At 31.7% G+C, this 20019-nt stretch overlaps 1 protein-coding gene across 15 annotated transcripts in view; it reads left to right on the plus strand.

Moving 5' to 3' along the window:
• Positions 1-20019, plus strand: part of C2CD5 (C2 calcium dependent domain containing 5) — a 124700-nt gene that overhangs the window by 26661 nt on the left and 78020 nt on the right. For 3 of the 15 annotated variants that reach the window (XM_036759699.1, XM_036759702.1, XM_036759705.1), the window contains exons 7-10: positions 1083-1207; positions 8507-8592; positions 15268-15376; positions 18358-18423. In XM_036759699.1, the coding sequence (XP_036615594.1) occupies positions 1083-1207; positions 8507-8592; positions 15268-15376; positions 18358-18423 (386 nt within the window). Of the gene's footprint in view, positions 1-1082; positions 1208-2207; positions 2360-6481; positions 6674-8506; positions 8593-9219; positions 9253-15267; positions 15377-18357; positions 18424-20019 lie in introns of those variants that run through there. The other 12 variants (XM_036759692.1, XM_036759694.1, XM_036759693.1 and 9 more) reach the window with 7 other exon arrangements.

Below are 20019 nucleotides of genomic sequence, written 5' to 3' on the forward strand. Positions count from 1 at the left end.
CATCAGTGAAAAAAGTACGTGAAATAAATTGCTTAAGCAGTTACATTCACAAATATCTTATTTATAGCCTCTTGATCTTTTTTTTTTCCCCAGGAACATTTTAAGTCTTTTTTAAGTAAAAATTTTATAATTTGAATATGTCATATTTTTTATTGGTAATTTTTTATTATATAAATATATTTTACTACATGTATTTACTACATATATTTCTTTATTTATGATGTTAATGGTACTATCTTACAAAATTGAATTTAAATTGCCCTTTGAAAAATATATTCTACATAAGGAGTAGCCCAAAGGAAATTAATTTTTTAAAAAAGACTATTGGCTTAATTAATGATGCATTTTAATAGTGCTTTTTGCATTGTTCTGTGTATGTTGTCATCAGTTTTAAAATGACAATATACTATAAATCAAGATATTTATTCTAGTAAATACATCCTTATACATTTTCACTTGATTAGAGTTCTCGTTATCCTAAACTGTCATGGTATTTTCTTCATATTCTTTGGCCTACAGAAAATGTTCTTTGGAAATTTTTGTTTTAGCCAAACATGGTAAATAAAATTCTCTTAAAGAATTTGATTGTGTAAGTGACACATTATTTAGGATTACTAATTTCAAAGGTGTAATATGATTTAGCTCTTTGTATTTAACTTTTCAGTTTTATGGGTATTTTCATCCCATAAAGTTTGTACTGTGAGGTCACTGATGATGACGGTAAAGAGAAATTTTTTATTTTTCAAGGAACCTTAGAGCCAAAATCTTAAAGTCAACTAAGCAAGAAAATATAGTGTCCTTTCAACTTAATTCTCTAATCAAAGCTCACAGTTTATTAACTTTTCCTTTAAAAATTTTGACTGTAATGTATCTTTAGCCAATGTGTCTCTCATCTATTCTTTTTTCCCCCCTTTGGGGTTTCATCTGGTCTTTTGTGTGTCAGGGATTTATAACTCTTAGGAGCTGCTTAAAAATATGTGCTCCCCTCTAACTAAAGCACTCTGCAATCATTTTAACATAACTTTGCAATCTGTTGTATATATTGTTTTCTTTTCTTCCACCTTGACTGCAAATTCTCTCAGGTCTCCGCTGGTTCACCCTCCAAGCCATGGATGCCGCTCGACTCACAACAGCCCAATTCACACTGCTACTGGCTCACGACTTACTCAGAACTTCTCTGTGTCTGTTCCCACTCTCATCTACACTGGTACGAGACTGCTCAGACTCAGGAGCTGGGGAGAGACAGGCCACAGGCAGAGTGGTCGCAAAGGGCAGGCAGGCAGGCAGTGTAGGCAGGTACCACAAATCTTTTGTCCTTCCTTTTCTCACTGGAAGTCCTGCTGTCGGTGAAGAACTACTGTTTTCAACTACTAAAACAAAGGCTATAGTTTGGAAGAGAAAGTGTCCTTTTCACTTCCGATGTCTCTTCCATAGACCCATACACTTATTTTCAAATTGTTCTCATAAATTTATGGTGGAATACTCCAATATGTAGCTTTTGCTTGGAAACCAGAATTATGGTTGGACAGAAAATTAATTTTTGTCCAAATTACCTGTATCTTCTTATTTTTCCTCTTTTATAAAACCTTTTAAATGTGGCTTGTGTAATTCTATGGAAGAGATCTTGTTGGAGAACAGGTAAGCAGTGATTCTGCACAAAACAGAAATGTTTCAGCGTAGTTATATCCATTTTCTTCATTGCTTTGTTTTTAGCTGTGGCACTCTTGATGCTATAGGATAAGGAAACATTTTTTTTTTGGAAGATATATATGTGTGCAAATATCAGTATATTCGAACATATTTACACACATCATTTGCAGTCATCATCATTTTTTTTCTTTTATAACTGGAATCAAAAAGCATTGTTTATTTGAAAATATTTTCAGCCATGTATTTATTCTCTTTGGTTATTTCTCGTATTTATTCTCTTTGGTTATTTCTCTTTGGTATATTTTTTTTTCCTGAGTCTGACATTTCATGCCTTTTACTTGGCTTGTTAACTGTTTCAGTGCAGATAATACTTATCTGGAGAATACTGAATGGGTAAATAGAAATTCTTTGTCTTTGACCTCATCCCCAGCTTCTCACTTAAGAAATGACTGCTGGCCCAGCCCCAACCCGTCCCATCCTGGTGTTTGGATCATGCTGCCATCAGCCAGGTCCTTTGGCACATGATTGCTTAATATCTTTCCACCTTCTTCTGGCAGGATTCCCTTCAATGAAGATCCCAATCCCAATACTCACTCATCAGGACCCTCCACCCCTCTGAAAAATCAAACTTATTCCTTTTCACCTTCCAAGTCCTACAGTCGACAGTCCTCTTCTTCTGACACAGATTTGAGTTTGACACCCAAAACTGGTAAGGCGCTTCCACCCGCTTTTTTAATTTGGTTCTGTTCTTGTTGGCTTTTCATCCAAACTTTTTCTTCTGCTTTTGGCATATAAGTTAATAAAAATGATGCCAACACTAATAATTTTCAACTGTCACAATTAAAATATGAATATATTTTTACAATGTAGGAATTAATTTGATGTGATTTCTACCACCTAGGTTGGTAGCTCAGAGGTTTAAGTTTCTTTGATAGTTTTAAGTTTGAGAGACTAGATAAAAACACAATTCTTATTTTACCTGTAGACATTTTTGTTTAATACTCTGATTTGGTGGGAAACGCATTATTTTGCTAAAGCATATTAGGTAGTTGAAGAGTTAACTTGTTAGTAAAAAAGTGAAACCAAATCCCTCATGTAATAAATGTATTTTTGAATTTATCTATATTCTGTTTGTAGACCCCATTCTGAATTTAATCCTAAAATGTTCATAATATTACAAACAACACCTACAAAATCTCTCTGGAATGGTAGTATCATGTTAACAAGTGATTTATAATCATTAGTTTTCGAAGTTTGTTTGTTCCATCCTTTAAGGTAGAAAAATAAAATTTTTACTTGTGCTTTTTCCATATTTCTGAATTCTTATCCCCCTCCTGCCAAAAGCTCCCCACTCCTTCCATTCATTCCCCACACTGGCCCCCACTTTGTCAAAATTTGTCTAGAATTTTTTGGAGATTTGTCATCCTGTTCTTTTCCTTCCTCTCTAGGATAGACTCCTCTCCCCTTCCCCCCAAAAAAGACCAAGTCAAAAATGTTTTAAGAAATTAGAGAAAAAAGATTGGGGTGATGGGAATTTAAAAACTGCATTTTGATCTGGGACATTTTTCCATGAGATTTAATCCACATTCTAGAAAAATATATTTTGTTTTGTGTCATTTTGGCTCACTATGTTTTAATTAACCTCTTCATTTGCTGCTTGAAAACAAATCTAATTTTAAAAGCATGGGAGCTTGAAGAATAAAGAAATTATTTGTGAATTTTTTTTTTTGTTTTTAAGCTAAGCTAGGTTTAATAAATGAAATCATTAAAGAAGACACAAATTGTGAAGAACATGATTTGGCAGGTTTGATGTTTACTTGAAAAGAAGCCTGAGCTTTCTGTTTTTGATTTCACATCATGCAATAGGTAAAAATAATTCAGTTTGTTAATAAATAGTTCATAATTTAACAAGCAGGTACATGCATTTATTTCGGTTACCTACCATGCTTAAAACAGTTGACAATTTAAATTGTAGTGTAATGAAAGTTTAAATTAAGACATCTGACTATGGCATTTTTGCCTTTTTGATTCTAAAGTAAATGAGACCCAGACTAAAATTGCTAATAGCAAAGACTTGAAGTCATGAAGAAGGGTAATTCTTTAATTAAACTTAAAAGTATATTGCATTTTAGTTGGTGTAACAATCATAGTGAAGATGATAGTGGTTTAAAAAATAGGGGTAGCTTTTGGTTTTCCTATTTATTGGAACTATAGGTAGTGTCATTTCATGTAGTTCCATGGCCTGTGCAGAAGCTCATATCCATGACTCGCTCAGTATTTGTTTTGAATCTAAATTGCTGTGCTCACAGTAATACATTTTTTTGTAAAAAAAACTCTTAACAGTATTGGTTAGATTCTGTGGATATTATTTCATGAGCTTTGAACAACTATGTCTTTGTGCAAGGCAGTCTCTTTAGACATGACTGAAGTTTTTTAGAGTTTAGGAAATGAAAGTAGTAGATACCAGCTTGAAATTCTTTCTATTCTGTATACATAACAATTTGGGAAAAAAAGATTGTGTTTAATTTGTAAGTAATGAATTGAATTTGTATTTTTCCCTCTCCAAATTATTGTTTGCCTTATTTCTAATCATTTAAACTAACTGGATAGTGTGTTTAGATCCTGGATTGTGTGTTTAGACCTAAGAGTCTTCACATACATGTACTAAAGTTTTAATTATGTCCTTCACCCTTGTGGATACAAACACTTTAAGAACTTATGTACATATGAGATGTATGAGAAGTTGTGGTCATAATATAGGAACCAGTGAGCAAATTAACTGTAAGTATTGACTAGTTTCCCTGTTTTATTGTATTCAAATAGCCTACAGGAAGATATTTCCCTATAAAATATATATATATATATTCCCTAATTTCAGAGATTGATGGACTAATTCCTAAATTCCCTTCTTCTAAGGTTCCCTTTCATATTCTATTTCATAACTGAACTGGATCAGTGAAAACTTCCTTTAATTCATTTTGTCTAAACCCCTAGAAATGTTTATTTTGAGCTTTTATTTTTATTTTCTTAGAATTAAGGAGATAGACACATTTTGTTTATATAGTTTGAAGGTTCCCAAATTAAAATGTATATAATACACTATATACTTTTTAGTAGGGTTGCCTAATTTTATTAATTGCCTTAATAGTAACATTATGTCTTGAGTTTTATAAACGTCAAACTAAGTATAGACAATATAGTTAATGCTTTAATTATTTGGTTTTCCCTGATTCTGCTGTATTCCTTGAAATTTAAATATATGTAAATAAATAAATAAATCTATCTTCATTTTCCCCTTGATTTATGTGGATAGTAGGAGAGGGAGCCTAGTGTAGGTGATAAAGGGCTGTCAGTCAAATTTGAAAAAACTATGTTCATGTTCAGCTTCTGACACAATCAGCATGACGATGGCGACTTTCCAAGATTAAATAGTGCAGACAGATAATAGAATTGTATTGATGAAGACAGTTGACACATAAGGAGTTCTCTACCTGATGAAATCACAGGTGTGGACAAAAAATAATGAGGATAATACGTATCTAGAGTTAATAGCTGAACATGCTTGGTAGTTGTCTCTACACATCTTGCAAAATACAGGCACTTTTTGCTTCCTTCTTTATCTGCTTATCTTATTTCCATATACTTTCAGAAATAATTTGGGGCAACTTCCAAAATTGAAAGTAAAAATGCTAAAAATGAAAAAAGAGAAAATATGTTCAAAGAAATAGAAATTTATACATGTAAATTACTTAAAAGCCCACCTGGGAAATTATTAACTGATTATTATTATTCTATCATGAACAAGTAATCGAAATTGAAATATAAAATATGACTGAATGAGGAAGTAATTTTTCTTTTTATATGTAGAGGTCAGCATCTGCATTTGGGAAATTTTAAATTTATTTCTTTTTCATTGCCTTTTGAAAAAAAATAAGTAATTTAGAATCCAGAATTCTAAACTAATTAGTTTCCATATTTACTATTTTGACCATAGTTCCTTTCACTAGTAAGCTTCTGTACTTTATTAATTTTATCTTAGCTCTTTATATAGTCAGCTAGTAGTATAGTGGAATATGTTTTATGTTGTTCTTTGGAGGACAGGCCTAAAATACTTCATATAGTTGTTTTGATTCATGGCATATCATTTGATCTTTAATATAGTCACATCTTTGTGATAATAGACTGGTTGCTAATATCTTTATCAGAGAGAAAAGCATTACTTGATTTAATTCAGTCAGAAAAAACACTACCTAATTTTTATTGAAACAGATTATTAGTGATGTACTAAATAGCAAGTAAAATCATTAAAATAGAACAGCCAGATTGATGAGATAACACATCCATTTAAAATATAGTGTTTTAGTGTGTGTTGCAACATTTTGTTTTGTGCACACAGACACATTTAAAAATTACAAGTCATCCAGGTTTTAGACCTTAAATTTATTTTAAATTTGATACATTTTAAGTTAGTACTTAAATTTTGAAATTACAGGTAGCTTAAATTTAATATATTATTGAAGTAATTTAAAACAGGCTACGATAACATGAAATCTTAAGATATTGAAGAATGCTAAAAACCTATTAAATAAAGCTTACAGTAAGTGTTTTCATTTTAAAGTCTGTATAATATGCTTTTCATCTACATTGTGACATTTTATGGTCTTGGCATTACCGTTTCCTAATGGGAACTTTTCATAAGGTGGCTGTATATGTCTGCACTTTAAAAAATTCATTTTTAATGTTATGTTTTGTTTCATCATTGCTTTCCTTATCCTGCTTTTTCTGGTCATCTTCTGAATCTACATCTTTTCTCTACCACTTTCCTCCACAGCACCTTACCCACAGGGGCCTAGGATTTTCCTGTGTCCCAGCTCCCCCTCTCTCTCTTCTGGTTCCCCTCATCTTAAAAAGTCCTGTCTCCTCTCGGAATCTAGCCTTACCCCTCATCACTCTAGCCATATCAGCCCAGTTGTTCTGAGGAAAAGTGTTTCTTTCAGTGAAGAGTTGCTCCTGGCTGCTTCTGGTAGGATCAAGCTATAACAACTTTTTTTTCCCCATTTTTTTTAAAAATCACAGTTTAACAAAGTAATTGTAGTCTTATAAGGAATTAATTATTGGGTATTATACATGGAGCATTTATTTTTCTTATTTACAAAAGAAAAAACCCTATATGAGAAAGTTACTGAGTTCACTCATGGGTATTTAAATGTTTAATAATTTTTTTTGAAAAATGATGCTGACAGCATATATGTATATATATTTTACTATGTTTAAAAATTTTATGTTTTCAAGAAATTAAGACCCAGGAATAAATACCTTGCCTTCCAGTCAGTAGGACTCCTATTTTGGTTCATATACTTGAACTCCTCTTCACATCAACTTCATTCATATTATTGGATCCCTGTTATCATGTTGTTAGCAGCCATTTGAAAATGTAGTATTTTGTTCAAATTAATTTGTCTCATTAGGGCTATACTTTTCATTTTCGCTTTCCATTATTTCATTCCATTGGCATAAACATCATAATGTTCTGCTAAGATTCCTTTGTGGTGGTGGTGTATTTTTTTTCTCTCTCTAAGGAATCCATTTTGTTTTGTGCTTTCAGTATGCTTTGTATAAAGATCTTCATTTTGTGTCTCTAGTTAGTATTGTATAGTCCCTAGAAAGTACGAGCTAAAAGAGTTAATTTTTCTGGGAAAAAAACACCAGAATGGGACTATACATATGCTAATCTTTGTTTCCTTATCCAAGAACAGCTAAAAATATATTATTTCTTACATAAGTATACTGGTTCTTACATAGGGAATTTTACTAAGCTTGACTGTATACATCAGTTTTGAATAGGGTGGGATTGAGTTGTTAACTTTAGTATATGTCAAATTCTTGCTTCTCACCTGTACCCTGATATTCATAATATAATTCTTTTACCCTGATTCAATCAGTTGGTATTATCAGAAGAAGAAAAGGTAGAGAAAGTAACATTAAGATTTTAAAATAGAGGTAAATGTTTGCTAAGTGCAGTTCCTTCATTCAAAACTATGTCCATTTGTGATTTTCTTATACATTTTGGGTTTTAAGCTTATTGTTTTGTGTTGAATTCTATCAGAGGGCTTCGAAAAGTATGAAAATATCATTAGACATAATGATATGGTAGATCACAATTTAGATTTTAGACAATATTTTGAAATAGCTTAAACATTTGGGTTGACTAGAATATTTTGAAGCAATCATTGAATTTCCATATGAATATAGGTAAATATATACCATTATAGTCTTTTGGCATGGTAACCAATTTTATTTAAAATCGTTAAATTTTAAAGTGGGGAAGGATGAACTAATCCAACTTGCCACCTTTTTACAGATGAGGAAGCTGAGATGGCCAGAGAAGTTATGTGTTATACCTCCAGAGAAGTTATAGGCATCCATTATATATTTAAAACCAATACATAGAAACTGATTTACTTTCAGTAGGCACTTACTCATAATTAGAATTTTTTTTTTGAAAGGAAAACTTGGTAGAGTATAAATATTTATCCCTTCAGCATTATTTTTATAATTACAGGAAGTTAGCTTAAAATTATGCAATATTTAGACTTTGTAAAAAACATCATAAACCTGTTTCTAGTACACTAGGAAACCTTGACTGTTAGGGAAAACAACATACAAAATGAAGTGGTTAACCATATTTGATTTATTTGTTTGGATGGTACTAATTTAATAATAAAATATTTTGCACAGTACATTTTAAAATAATTCTGGGGGGGCTCATGGCAGAAAAATGATTGCACTGAAGTTTTCTGTTTCTATGAAAGTTGTTTGTTTCCGTAGATATTATTTATGTACTGATGTTCCTTAGGAATGGGCAGTGGGAGTGCTGGAAAAGAAGGGGGGCCATTTAAAGCTCTGTTAAGACAGCAGACTCAATCAGCGCTGGAACAGAGGGTAAGGAATCACAATTTCACAACTATTTCATTGTTCTTACATTGTTAATGGTATAAAAGAAATGTGACATGTTGGTGTGATTTTATTACCTTATGTTTAATTTTTTTTGTAGAGTATGTTTTCAAGAGTCCCTCTAAAGAGTTTTACAAGAGCAATAATAAGGTTTTTAAAACATCATATGTTTGAAATATTAACTTGTATATTCTTGTACTATAAAACTGATATGGAATAACCATTGAATGTAACTAACTTTTTTTTTGTCTTGGAATCTAATTATAGATAACATTGAAAAAAGGTTTTGCTATGTTTAGAACTTTTTTTTCTAATTTGTTTTTCAAATGATGTTGTAGAAAATAAGTAATAAGTCATTTCACTTATTGTTAATGTAGTTAAAAATAATTCCTATATTTTGTTTATTTAGATTATTCTTACTGTTGTCCAGTCCCATGAAAATAACAAATTTATAAATTTCATATTTGGATTTTTTAAATGCAATTGATATTATTTAGGCATCCACATTGTTTCTTGTAAACTAAATAAATATTGAAATATATCAGAGAGAAAATGAATAGTTATAGTTTTTGGATGATTTTCTCTTTTCATTTTTTGTGTTACTCCATTGCTAAGGGAGGATCGCCTCATAGGTTCTGTAGAAGTCGGGTATGTTTCTAAAAATGCGTGAGAGTCTTTTTGTTTCTTGGATTGAGAGCTTTTAAAATTTTAATCTTGATTATTTAAAATTTATTTAAGCTTTTTTTTTCCTTTGGAAATGTTGCTAGTTTTTTTTCCTGTTCATAATGTACCATGTTAATATATTTAATTTAACAGCACTTGTGAGGCCCATTAACTAATATAATGCATGATAATATATTTCATTTATTTTTAAAACACATAGTTAGCTTTCAGTCACTTACGATTTTATTTTTAAAGTTACAAACATTTTTTAAAAAAGAAAACCTTTTCTTACATTTCCTATTTTATGCTGGCATTTAAAAAACATATAAAATTCTATTATGACAAATACCAATCACTATAAAGAAGGATTCTGCATACCACAAATATTCTATATTACCAAAACAGTTTTTGGTAGACAAATTCTTTCCCCAATCCCTTTCCCTATAACTGAAAGAGAACTTAACTTAGAGCTAAGCAGCAGCTATCTTGCTTTATCATTAAGTAATGAATACCTTTCACCTCATCTTCACCTCTTCTGCATTTAAACTTCTCAATTAATCCTACCTGAATAACCTACCTTATAGCTGTCCACTAAAAGAAGCATACAAAAAGATCTACGATCTTAGAGGAGACAGCAGGTGAGAATAAAGGTATATGCATAACAGCTTCCTACTTTCCCTTATTGGATTCAAGAAACCTTTAAAAAATTTTTAATTCACTACCCCAAATCTTTGAATCCTCTTTCTCTCCAGTTTCCTTAGAATAGAAATGTGATTTCAGTCAAACCATAATAATTATAAGTCAATAATTTGTGGTCTCCTGGATTTTGATGTAATGGAATTTTATATGTATATTATGTCTTTAATATGTCTGTTCCAAAAACTTTACATTGTCTTTAAAAATACAGTGAATATTACTTTGAATTTTAGTCTAGAATTTGATTCTTATAGCATAGTTGAAGCCCATAGGATTGTCTACATGGGATTGAAATTTGCCATATTATAAGCTATAATTTCATTCCTGATCTGTAAAAACTAAACCTGTATTGTTTAGTCTCTGGATAGCAGTTGAGTCAGTATAATGGGGTGTCTCCGTAACAGGCATCTAAATGCAGGGAGTCCAGTAATCTGAAGTAATGGATTGAGTGTAACCTGTTTACATGTTTTTTTCATTTACCTGTGGCTGTGTTGCTAATGTGACATGTTTTAAGGAATATTTAGAACTAGAACCACTGAAGCATGCAGTATATTCTCCACATATACCCAGGCACATGTCTAAATCTTTTCTTTTTGAACTTTGTACTTAATGGCTATGGTTCCATTTATATCCTAATTCTCTTGTTTTCCTTCTTATAGAGCAAGGAGTATACTTCAAATTTTTATTTGAGAAAAGAAAAGAAATCTTTTCTCTGCCCAGCCTCTTATTCAGATTATTGTTTCATGTGCCAAAAAAGTAAGCACTTCAGTGATAGACATCTACTTCCTAGAAGGAAAAGAGAAAGATAAATGTATTTAAGTTTTTAAATTACTTCAGGTTCTACATGTAGACTGTTTTCACTAACACGAATACATTTGTTTTCCATCAGTATCTCTCTTTCCTCAAAAGTAAGGCAATTGTTTTCTGTGTGTAGCATATTGGCTGCTTCCTAAATTTTAATTGTTGCTTATAATGTATCGCTAGATGACACAGTGGTTAGAGTTCTGGGCCTGGAGTTTTAGAAGACTTGAGGTCGAATTCAGCTTCAGATTCTTACTAGCTGTGTGACCTTAGACAAATCACTTAACCTCTGTTTACTTCAATTTCCTCAGCTATAAAATGGTGATGACAATAGCACCTACCTCAAAAGGTTTTTGTGAGCATAAAATGAGATAGTATTTGTAAACTTCTTAGTATAGTACCTGACACATGGTAGCTGTTATATAAATGCCGTATTACAGATAACTTGTTTGGTTATGATAGCTTCCTTCAGAGCAGGTTCTTTTTTGGCTTATCATTATGGATATTCCACATTAGCAGCATGAACATTAATGTACTGTCAAAACTCTGCTTCTTGGATATTTCACATAATACAAATGTTCTGTAAGCTAGATACCAGAGACAGTAGCTACAGAGTAGGGATACCCAGGAATTCACAGGAGACATTAAGAAAGAAGCCAGTCTTAAATGTTTATACAGAGGGCTGCAAAGTATCTTTTGTAAACAAGGAAAACTTCCCTACAGTTAGAATTATCTAAAATGCATTGGACCACTGCAGAAGGTAGTGGGTTCTTCCTAGTTGAAGCTCTTCACCAACTGACTAATGATAGACCTGTTATAAATAGGACTCTTGTTCATGTATAGGTTGTACCACATGGCTTTGGAGATTCCTTCAGACTCTGAGTCTGAGCTTCTTAAAGGAAATCTAAAATTCCATTTTATGCATAGGTTTTAATAATTTTTAAAAACTAGCACTTTAGAGGGGGAAGTATATTAAACTCCAAATGCAAAATTTTCTTTCATGGACTTTATCTTTTTAAGAGGTTTGTGTAGTTTTGCATGACTGAACACTTTTAGCTGGTATATTTTGATAACCCCGTGAGTAGATAAATAACTTTATTGTCTTTCTTTGCCTGTTGAACTAAACTTAACCACTATTACTCATGTCCTTTTTTACTTTATCTTTGAAGAGCCTTTGTTTGGTATTTTATTTTTCCCCAGTTACATGTAAAAACAATTTTTAGCATTTCTCTCCCCCCAACCCCCCCAATGAGAAGGCAAACAATTCAGTACAGGTTATACACATGTAGTCATGCAAAGCATTTCCCTGCTAGTCATGTTGTGAAAGAAAAAAAACCTCAAGAAAAATAAAAAAGTGAAAAAAATGCTTCAATCTGTATTCAGTCACCATCTGTTCTTTAGCCATTATAAGTCCTTCAGAGTTGTCTAGGATCATTGTATTGCTGAGAATGACTAAGTCATTCACAGCTCATCATCTTTCAATGTTGCTATTATTTTGTACACAGTTCATTTCACTTTGCATCAGCTCATGTAAGTCTCTCCAGGTTTTTCTGAGCATCCTGCTCATCATATGCACAGTAGTAATTCCATCATAATCACATACCACAATTTGTTTAGTCATTCCCTAACTGATGAGCATTTCAATTTACAGTTCTTTGCCACCAGAAAACGAGCTTCTATAAATATTTTTGTACATATAAGTCCTTTTCCTTTTTTTTTTTTTATCTCTTTTGGGATACAGACCTAGTAGTGGTATTGCTAGGTCAAAGGGTATGCATGGTTTTATAGCCCTTTGGGCGTAGTTCCACATTGCTTTTCCGAATGGTTAAATCAGTTTACAACTGCCAGCAGTGGATTAGTGTCCCATTTTTTTGTCACATCCCCTCCAACATTTGTCATTTACCTTTTCTCCCTATTAACTAATCTAATAGGTATGGGGTAGTACCTTAGAATTAGTTTATTTTACATTTCTCTAGTCAGTAGTAAGTTAGGGTATTTTTTTCATATAGCTATAGATAGTTTTGATTACTTCATCTGAAAACTTCATATCTTTTGAGGAATGGCTCTTATTTTTATAAATTTGACTCATTTCTCTCTATGTTTGAGAAATGAGGCCTTTATCAGAGAAACTTTCTTCAAAGAGTTTTTTCTTTGAAGAACTCAAATAAGTTAGCATGCATGAAATACTTTGCCAACATTAAGACACTATAAAATGCTAACTTTTATTATTAAGACCTGAGAAATGACTTTTTTTTAATAGCAGCAGCAACAATAGTAGCTACTTATATATCACTTTGAAAACTGAAGTTTTACAAAGTGCCTTAAAAAAACATTCTAATTTGACCCTCCTAAACATGAGGAGGTTAATAGAGTAGTTACTGTGTGGCCAGGGTCACGCTGCTATTGTCAGAGAGAGGAACCAGGCCCATCTTTAGAATTCCAAGCTCAGGGCCTTTTCCATTATATCACATTGCCTCTCTCCTTAGATATAGACACTGGGTTGTTATTTCTTTAAAGGGGCAGCCTAAATTAATAGTGATAGATTGTTTCTCTCTGCAAGGGTTCTTACTTAGCTTTTTATTGAGTCATGGGCTTTGGCTGTCTGCTCAAACCTGTGGACCTGTTATCAGAATAACATTTTTAAATTAAAGGAATTATTCAATTTCAGGTAGAGATTAGTGAAAAAAATAAGTAATTTTTTTTCATCCAGTTCATGGACCCCTTGAAATCTATCCACATACCCCTTTAAAGGGTCCATGATCCCAGGTTAAGAACCCTTGCTGTATGACACTATGTGACACCTCTTTAGATTGCTTATGAAATTTCTTAGATTATTTAGGTACTACTTCTTAATTTGTGACCCCCTGTAAAATGTGATTTTTCCAAAATGTGATGCTTAAGTTTCCTTTTTAGTATATTGATACTTTGAGGTACTTGGGATCCAATTGATAGAAGTAATGCCTCTAGAAGTGCAGATTCTAGTTCATCCTGACTGTTTTATCCAGTTATTCTTATAAATGCTTGTAATAGGTAATAGTGGATAAAGTCCTGGGTTTGGAATCAAGAATCAAGGAATCAAGAAGACCCAAGTTCAGATCTTTCCTCAGACATATATTAGCTTTGTGACCGATAGCAAATCAATCTCAGTCTCAGTTTTTCTCATTTGTAAGATAATAATAGTAGCTACCTTACAGGGTTTTTTCGAGGACTAAATGAGATAACGTTTAAATCATTTTGCAAACATTAAAGTGCTATATAATTATTATTATTCCTCCACAGGGAGACCACCAAAAATGTCGGGGGGCAGGAAAGGTTAGAGTAGGTAACTAATGAAGCACATAGATTGTCCATCAAAGGTCTTTTGTCCTTGTGTTATAACTGATCTACCCTCTGTTCTGGTCATACATCTCTAGGACTGTATACCACTTCTTCCATTCAGTTTTTTGTTGGTAATATGCTGCAGTGGACTCACTGTCTCCATGTGCCTTTCTGTTGCCTTTTAGCTTCCCCATACTTCCTGAATCTTCAGAGACTGATATTTTCTTTCTTCTAACCATAAAATATCACTAAAAGAATATTGGTGTTAAAAACAGCAGGCCTTTGTCACAGAGTGAATCCTGGGGTTTTCAAAGCATTAAATAATTTGTGAATAAATGTCATGGGTTTATTAATGCAGACTTTCTTTTTGACCTTCAGAAGCTTTTTCTTATTTTATCTTTAATTCTAAGCTGAATTTCAGATCAGTGATCTTCAGAAAAGGTGTTAGTACATGTTAGTACATATTTATTCAGTAACCATAGAAAACATGCACTTATTAGGTCCTGTTCTTCCATATTCCCATCTCTCTCAGAAATTTCCCATGTATTTGTCATTTCTGAGTTAGAGACTCACCTCACTTCTTTTTCTCCCTTCTACGACCACCTTTACTAAAGACCTTGTCCAAGGTTATGAGAGATAATTGGATTTTAAGGAGTCCCTGATTATTAGGGCTGTAGTGGGAGTGAAATCTATACTTGGAATCCCAGGAACTCTGAAAGCATTCTCCATGGAAACACTGTTATATATAATAGTTTGTTCTGTTAGTATTAGGTTTACAAAGTACTTTACTTATATTATCTTATTTGATCCTCACAATCCTGTGAGATAGGTGCTTTTATTTCCCCTCCTCTCCTCTTCACCCCCTCATTTTTTAGATGAGTAAATTGAGGTTGAGGCCTGAGTGGTTAAGTGACTTGTTTAGGATCACAGTGAGAAGGTATCTGAATTGGAATTTGAACTCAGGCCTTTTTGATGTCCGTTGCTTTCTATCTACTATGCCATCTAAGTGCTTTAACTTACTGATAAGTTACAAATGAAATACAGGATATATTTTTTTTAAAAAATATATCTATAACTGGCATGCTTATGATTTCAGTGGACAGGATAAATAACATAATTGACATGTTATTGAAACTTTACAAGGTATTTACTGAATTTCCTCCCACCCCCCATTTTTTCTACTAGGAATTTCCATTTTTTACCTTGACGGCATTTCCTCCTGGATTTCTTGTGCATGTTGGAGGTGTTGTTAGTGCACGCTCTGTGAAGCTTTTGGATCGCATCCACAATCCTGGTATGTTGAAAAATGGAAAATTGTTTTGTAAAATGTTCTATTAAGTTTAGTTTAGATTTTTAAAATGATTTCTATAAATTGTATTGCACTTTTAAAGTTAAAATCCTCTAAAAAGTAGATTTACAAGAAAGTATTATCCTAAAGATATTTCTAACCATCTCATTAATTTATATATATTTTAAAAGATGGACTTTTTAAACACATTGTTAAAAATACATTCATTTATTTTGTATTAAATTTGGGCCAAGAAGATATCTTAAGGGTGACCCTTATGGTTGACAACTTTGAAGCTAGAAAGATAAAATCTCGCCATTAGCTGCTTGGCCATAGTTATCATTACCAGTTACAATTAATATCTATAAATTGCATATTTAAGTAGTTCCTTTCCTACTTAAAGAGGTGTTTTAAAATTTAATTGGAAAAGTATATATGTATGTAAATTTATAGTACAATTAAGAATTTTCAAAACATTTTTTATATTTCTTTGGTGTTCATGTTTGCTACATGTAGCAGTTCATTTATATTTCTTTAAAAAATGATATTTTTTTCTTCATAGTCCTGGGTCATAATTTTAAAGGGACAAAAGAAGTAGACAGCCAAGCCTCAGTAATTCCAGGCACTTGGTTTAGATATTAACAGGGAATTTTTCTAAATTGTAAACTAGCAAAATATAAAACAATTACCTTCCTGAACCTCTAAAATCTTCTGAATATTTATTTCTTCTGCCATTGGCTTGAAGTATGTTCTTACCCAGGTTAAACATTTTTTATGATGTAATGTCAGTATCTCTCTCTTTCTCTCCATGTATATGTAGCACTTGGTATATATTAACTGTTCCTTATTTTTTTTTTTACTTGTCAGTTCTCATAGCCTCTCCATGAGCACATATAATGACACCATAAAAAAAGTAAAGTGTTTTGAAGCTCTCAGGTGAAAAACACAATCTACCTATGAGTTTTGTTTGGTTTTTCTCTTTTCCAAGAGCGTTAAAATCCTTTTTGCTTGATGTCTTGGTTTCGGAAGTTAAATTAGTAGTAATTCACTGTTATCTGGTCATTTTTAATTTTCAGATAAGCAAAGTAAGAATACTTAGAAAATTATATACATGTAAATTTTTGTATTGGGCATTGGAGTTCTAAAAAAAGGTTTCAGAGAAGTGATATTTACTTTGGGTGTGCATGCATGAGCCAGGATTATTTAGCTTTAAAGGTTGGCAGCTGCATCTTTTTAAAGCATCAGTCTTCTCTTCCCTCCTACCCCCTTCTGTTTGTTCTGTTTTTTCTATTCCTTTGTTCTAGTTAAGACTTAGATTCAGAGTGTTAGAACTGGAAGAAAGATTAGAGATCATTATTTGATCTTTCTTTAAGTAGTATTAAGTATTTGTTGCACGTAGAAAATCCAGAGTGATAATTTATCATACTAATATCTCTTAAAGAGATTGGTACTTCTGGTTATATTGTAAGTTTCAAATCTGTATTTTTATGCCCTTGTATATTTGGGAAAGCAATGGAAATCTGAGTTTAGAAGATCTTATAAAACTTGCTGTGCTGACCACAGGCTAATCACTGGTTGTATCAACATGAAAACTTTGACTCAAACATTTTGTTAGATAACATTTACCACCCAGCCACAGAGAAACAATAAGAATGTTTTTTAAGGATAAATACAGGTTTGGTTGGAATCTTCTTTAAGCTAAAAATATTTGTTTTAATGTTTTACCATCCTGTGCTCTGATTAAGTTGTGGAGTCTGGGAGAGCAACTTATGTGTATGATAGATGCGTAAGCCAAAGTATTGTGTTTATAGCTTCAATTCAATTGAAGAAATGTTTATTGAGTGCCTGTTGTGTGAAAGGCATTGTCATGTGTCCTGGGCCAAGTCTTTTTTTAAAGAATTGTTCTCACTATGGTTTGGTATGATCTACCCAGGCAGCAAACATCATCCCTAAGTTATCTTGTCTTAATGACCATCAAATCACTGATGGCTTTTCTTCTTCCTTTGAAAATATTTTTTGGCTGTCAAATCAGCATAATATGAATCCTGGGTTTATTTTTTTTTTTTGTTTTGAAACTAGAATACCTCCCACTAGCCTCTCTGCCCTGTGAGAGTGAATAAATTTTTAAAAATAAAACTTGAATTAGGTTTTAAATTAAAAAAACACACTAAATGGAAATTAAGTATACACATGTTCATTGTACAAGTTTCTGTTGAAAATTATTTTGATTAAAATATGACTTATTTAAATGATGTAAACATTTATTATGCATTATAAAAGGAATGCGTACTCAAGGATAGTAAATTGAATTTTAAGTAAGTGCCAAAAATACTTATTAAAATTCTTCCTTTCTGAAAAAAGCTTAAAAAGATTAAAAAAGTTCAAAAGATTGTAATGTGTTTGATTATCTGAATTTATTAGCATACATTAATGATAACCATTAAGGGAGAAACTGATGGTAGATTGAGATGCATGGGCTTATTTTAACAGGTGCTCTGTTTGCACTCTCAAATTAATTTATCAAAATTTTCGAAGCCACTTTTTGATTTATCTTGACCAGGGAACGTAGGAACTTTTTTGGAGGCAGTACTTAAAGGAAGGTTTTATTCTGAAGATAGCAATACAACTTTATGAAGTCGTGATTTTGGAAGTATTTTATTGTTACTCTCCCTGCTTTCTAATCCTCCCTTCCCTACCCACTAAATGTTAAGATAGAGAAAAATCATGGTAAAAATAAGTATTTTAGAATATATAGCAAAGGGAAAAATGGAGTGGTTTTGAATATTAAGGTATTCCTCATAGAGGAATTTTTAGATTGCTATAGCATGCGCCTTTTTCCCTTTCTATTTCAACTTCTTATTAACTTTACTGTCTGTCTTTCCAGTTCCCGTGGAATGGTGTTGTCAATTATGTTCTTGTTTGTAGTGTTTTATTTTCTACTATTCTGCTCCTAAAACTAATCTACTAATTTGATGTTTTGAACTCAGCCTTTGTCGGAATTATGGGTAACACAAGATCTTACAAACTGCTAGACTGGAATAGTTTCAATTCAGGTATTTTATTAGTCATTCAGTACTACATATGCTGACAAAAATTATGGCAGCTCAGTGAAGTTTTTAGAAATGTTTTGATTAACTAGGTATAGTGCAAATTCAAACATGTTAATTTTTGCAGTATAACTACATATATGTGTATATATGTATATGTATAATTTATATATACACCCACATACATCGCCTATAGCTTTCCTCAGAAATGCAAGATTAGAATCTAAAGTAAAAGCCTGTTATAACTTTTAACTAATTTTATTCTGAAAAGGCTAGGCCTTTTATTTTATTACTTGAGGTCTAAATTAGGATTATTTACCTATTCATTTGATTATTTTATAAATGTTACCACCTTTTCAATAGGTTAAAAAAATGAGTAGATATAAAAATAATTTACTTGAAAATCCCAATGGGATTTAACACAGCTCAAACTCAATCAGGATTTCCAGTTAAGGTTGAATTGATTCTTTCATATGCATTAACCAAAAGAAAGCAAAAAGCATTTAAACTGTTTAGTTCTTAAATATACAGTTTTCAGAATAGTATCCTTAAATTATATTTAATGAAATTTAAGGTGTTCTCTGCATCAAGTATATGAGTTTTTGAAAATAAAACATAAGTTTAGGCATATGTTAACATATTTTAGGCACATATTAAAGATGTTATGTACTTGAAATACCAATTTTTATTATTTTAAAATAGAATATAAAATAGAAGTAAGTTTTTACTATTTCAAATGTTCTTTGCAACATTAAAAAATTGAGCACTGTAAGAATTTGATTACTGTTCCAGAAGTAAACAAAAGTTTGAGAAATCAGGAACAGAAATATTGTGGACTAAATCCTTCTGTATTCCTTCAGTGTTTTTGGTTGTTTTTTTTTTTTTCTGTGAATGGAGGTTCCTTTTTCATTTTGAGGAAATTTTACCTAGGAACATATTTTGTAAGAGTGAAAAATCTGTCCTGTAGTCTTAAGGTAAATTAATAGAAGAAAAATAACTTCACAGATTGATAATATTGTTTAGAATGAAAATGAATATATTTTTTGTTCTTGATATCTTAGTAAATATTTGATATTCCACTAACACTTAAAATAGGACATGTAGATCATCCTTTTTTTCCTTAGAAGAAATGAAGTAATAAAATTATGTCATGATTACATTTCATAAATTGGTACTTTACCTAAAGATCCTATCTAGTTTTTTAGTTTCATATGTCAAAATGTATCAGTAAAAATTCTTACATAGGATATTAGAATATGTCCCATAATCTTTTCGTTATTGAAGAGTGTTTTTTTTTGTCTTAGGAGTCCAGGATTCAAATCTGAAGTAAGTAATGCATGTATGACTTGTAGGCTACACAGATTGCCTATTCATCATGCAGATTTGCCTAAATTCAGTCTAGTAGGAAAATTGTAATCAGGTGTAACCTTTGCAAGCCTAGACTGCATTCATTGGCAAATCTTTAGGAAAATGGTTTCCTGTCTGAGTTTTTGCTAGCATGCTCTCACTTTGATTAGCATAAAAATAGTTAAATACATAATAGATGGCATTTTCTAATTTCAAAAAATTGTTAAGGCTTCAGTGGAAAGAGTTTTATTTAAA

The sequence above is a fragment of the Trichosurus vulpecula genome, chromosome 5, assembly GCF_011100635.1.
Source record: "Trichosurus vulpecula isolate mTriVul1 chromosome 5, mTriVul1.pri, whole genome shotgun sequence".
Lineage (NCBI taxonomy): Eukaryota > Metazoa > Chordata > Mammalia > Diprotodontia > Phalangeridae > Trichosurus > Trichosurus vulpecula.